The sequence below is a fragment of the Vollenhovia emeryi genome, unplaced genomic scaffold (assembly GCF_000949405.1).
Source record: "Vollenhovia emeryi isolate VEMERY1.0 unplaced genomic scaffold, V.emery_V1.0 DF946553.1, whole genome shotgun sequence".
Taxonomy (NCBI): domain Eukaryota; kingdom Metazoa; phylum Arthropoda; class Insecta; order Hymenoptera; family Formicidae; genus Vollenhovia; species Vollenhovia emeryi.
This window is the reverse complement of record NW_011959813.1, coordinates 1-1873: the sequence shown is the minus strand read 5'-3', so window position 1 is coordinate 1873 and position 1873 is coordinate 1. Positions and strand designations below refer to the sequence as shown.

The 1873-nt window shown below is 54.6% G+C and overlaps 1 protein-coding gene across 1 annotated transcript; it reads right to left on the bottom strand.

Annotated features, from left to right (window-relative positions):
• Positions 1-206: 206 nt before the first annotated feature.
• Positions 207-731, bottom strand: LOC105559554 (proline-rich protein HaeIII subfamily 1-like). Its single transcript, XM_012007933.1, has one exon. It carries the CDS (start codon positions 729-731, stop codon positions 207-209), a length of 525 nt encoding a protein of 174 aa, XP_011863323.1.
• Between the last annotated feature and the right edge of the window lie 1142 nt (positions 732-1873).

Sequence of the window (1873 nt, the reverse complement as noted above, 5' to 3'; positions counted from 1 at the left end):
CTATGTTACGTCCCGTGGTTTTATTTCGGGGTGTGGGACGTTAGAACTCTTCTGACGAGAAGAGGAAAAGGAGGGGGAGATCTAAGATTTGGTGTGCGTGTGGGTGTTTGAATGAATGTATGTGTGAGTGTGGTTTGTATGGTTATTTTATTTAAGTGTATCTGTACAAGGAATATATACAAAGAGAAAAGAAAAGGGGAAGAAGCCTATAGCAGAGGCATATTTCGCCTCTGTTTGGGGGTGGCGACGTGAGGGCGGACAATCTTAACCCTCCGCAGGAGGGGGACGTCCGAGATGACTCGCGGGAGGGCAGTGGCTGGCCGGGCGATCATCGGCGATTCCCTTGCAGCGAGGGAAGGTGCTGGACCGGGGATCGCGGCCAGAGGTGCCCGTGCCGGAGGGGTAATAGGAGGCCGCGGCCTCCACACCCGCTGAGGGTAGTGCTCGCCGGAGGTAGGCGGGGGTGGGCGGACAGGAGGTGCGTGGAGGTTCCCGGTACGCGGGGGAGGAAGCTTCTGAGGGGGGTGAGGGTACGGGGGAGGAGGCTTCTGAGGGGGAGGCTGAGGGTACTGAGGAGGTGGTGGCGGGTGTTGTTTCTCCCGGGGTTCGGGTACTGGGGCGGCACGGGGATACACCTCGAAAACCCGCGGGTCAAACACCCGCGCCTGGTGGTGTGATCTGACCAGGCGCCGTAATTGACGTTGCCGCCCGCTGCGGCGGGACCGGCCCATGATCGGGCTTCCTGCGGAAAGCACTCATGGTTAAGCTGTTACCCGCACCAGTTAATCAGTGGGGAGGGGAGGTAACAGTGTCCTGCACTGGCACACACGGAATTGCACGGGGTTGCGTAATACTCCTCCTCCCGTTTGCTTTACTCGTGGGTGGAAAGCATTGTTCTTACGGGAGTACTCAGTAGCGTGCCTTTAATCACTGGGATTCATTCGCGTTGCTATCATCATAGTACTTCATTTTAATTACCATATAGTAACCACGAAAACAAGGGTACAGGATTAATAATAACTAAAGAAAGGAGGAAAGATGAGAAAGAAACGAAATATTACTGGGGAACAAAATCGTCCCTGTCCTCTATCACGGACCTTATAAGAAAAGAAAAAGAAAAGGAACTTGAGAATTGGCTAGATATGCCGGGCTGTCGTGGCCCGAATATGCCTTTCATTTGCATGCCTAACTGGCTTGAATGCTTGTTCAGAAACCACAATGCGTATCTGGAACAACGTTATTTATTCCGTTTGTTTCCCCGTGTGCCAGGTGCCCATTCGAGGTTTCCCTAACAGCGAGGGGACCCTGTTAAATTGCCGGTAGCAATGAGAGATGGAAAATTGTCATGATTGTCTGGATGAGTCCCCCTTTTCTTTTGTGGGGTCTGACTCGGGGAGCGGAGACGACGGCGAAAAAGAAACAGGAAAACAGAAGGCACGAGGCGTCAGGAAAGAGAAGAAAAGGCGAGGGTGTACGAGATTCAGATAGGACCCGGGTGCTTAATGCCGGGCAGGTGAGTCGGTTCCAACGAAGAACGCCCTGTGCAAGAGCGCGCATTCGAAGGTGGAGGAAGCTCAGAAGAACGCCCTGTGGAGAGCGCGCAACCGAAAGGTGGTAGACGGATCAGATGAACGCCCGGCAGCGAGCGCGCATCCGAAAGGTGGAGGCAAAATTGGAGGAACGCCCTGTGGAGAGCGCGCAACCGAAAGGTGGTAGACGGATCAGATGAACACCCGGCAGCGAGCGCGCATCCGAAAGGTGGAGGCAAAATTGGAGAAACGCCCTGTGGAGAGCGCGCAACCGAAAGGTGGTAGACGGATCAGATGAACGCCCGGCAGCGAGCGCGCATCCGAAAGGTGGAGGCAAAATTGGA